The sequence below is a fragment of the Montipora capricornis genome, chromosome 2 (genome assembly GCF_036669925.1).
Source record: "Montipora capricornis isolate CH-2021 chromosome 2, ASM3666992v2, whole genome shotgun sequence".
NCBI classification, from domain to species: domain Eukaryota; kingdom Metazoa; phylum Cnidaria; class Anthozoa; order Scleractinia; family Acroporidae; genus Montipora; species Montipora capricornis.
In genome coordinates this window covers 33,032,371-33,033,405 of record NC_090884.1, presented here as the reverse complement: position 1 = coordinate 33,033,405, position 1,035 = coordinate 33,032,371, and the positions used below count along the sequence as shown (strand labels likewise).

Sequence of the window (1,035 nt, the reverse complement as noted above, 5' to 3'; positions counted from 1 at the left end):
TTTTGGTTTTGGTTTTGGTTTTTGTTTTTTTGTTTTGTTTTGTTTTTTTTTTTTTGGAGCTTTTCTTTTCTTTTTGTTTCTTTTTTCTGCTTCTCAAACAAACAAACTTGAACAATTACCACAAATTTCTATGTTGGCCACAACGGCTTCATCCTTGTGGCTCCAAGGCCAGCAAAATAATGCTCATTTGAAGCAAGTTCTGCGACGCCGAGTATGTCATTGTCACAGATACATTATGTTTCTATCCTTAAGAAACTAGGGAAATACCTTCCAACCAAGGTTGATGGTTGGGAAGCCTAAAGCCAGAACCCGAAGCAAAAAAGCAGGTGTGACATGCATTGTAGAGAGTTTTCACTCACGTGATCAGTAACCTAATACGTTTGCATGATAACAGAGCTCAATTCCCGAAGGATTAGTTGAGGACAGCAACACGGCCGCCTTTCCTTTTTTTAGGGACACCACGACGCCATGACGTCACGTGAAAGCACTCTAAACGTACGTTACACGACCGTTTCAGAGTTTGTTTGCTGTGACCTGTAGAAATCTATTATATCATTTACAATATCATTCCTGCTTATATCGTGGATTGCTTGGACAAATGCCCTCAAGGATATCACATTCTCCTCCGTGCGCAAGACACTCAGCAACGCATTAGTTGGGCTACCTCCCTCCCTCACATCTTCGCGTCTCAGAAGATCAAGTTGTGACGTAGACACACCGAGCTTTCGACCAACGTGGTACCAGTTTTTGCTGTGAGGCTTGTTGGCATCCAAACCACAGATAAACTCCTCAACGTCGTAAGGAATGTTTTCGATTTTCACATCTGAACAAAAAATATTGAATTATAAAAAAGGTGAGGTTTAACACCGTATTAACCAAGAAACAAGTAAAGTTTTCTTGTTGGTTGTGAGTTTCTATCTTATCTGACTGTACATCTGTTTTTCCAGCACTCAACAAATTCCTCTTTTGTGTCTTAATCTGCTTACAGGTGTGTACGAGGGATCATTAGCCCCTTTTAATTAGTTATTAAAGATT

At 40.0% G+C, this 1,035-nt stretch overlaps 1 protein-coding gene across 1 annotated transcript in view; it reads right to left on the bottom strand.

The window, feature by feature from the left end:
* Positions 1–1,035, bottom strand: part of LOC138018450 (uncharacterized) — an 8,545-nt gene continuing 7,510 nt past the window's right edge. The window contains exon 4 of the mRNA XM_068865080.1: positions 1–823. Within this exon, the coding sequence (XP_068721181.1) occupies positions 501–823 (323 nt within the window). The 3' untranslated portion in view covers positions 1–500. The remainder of the gene's footprint in view (positions 824–1,035) is intronic.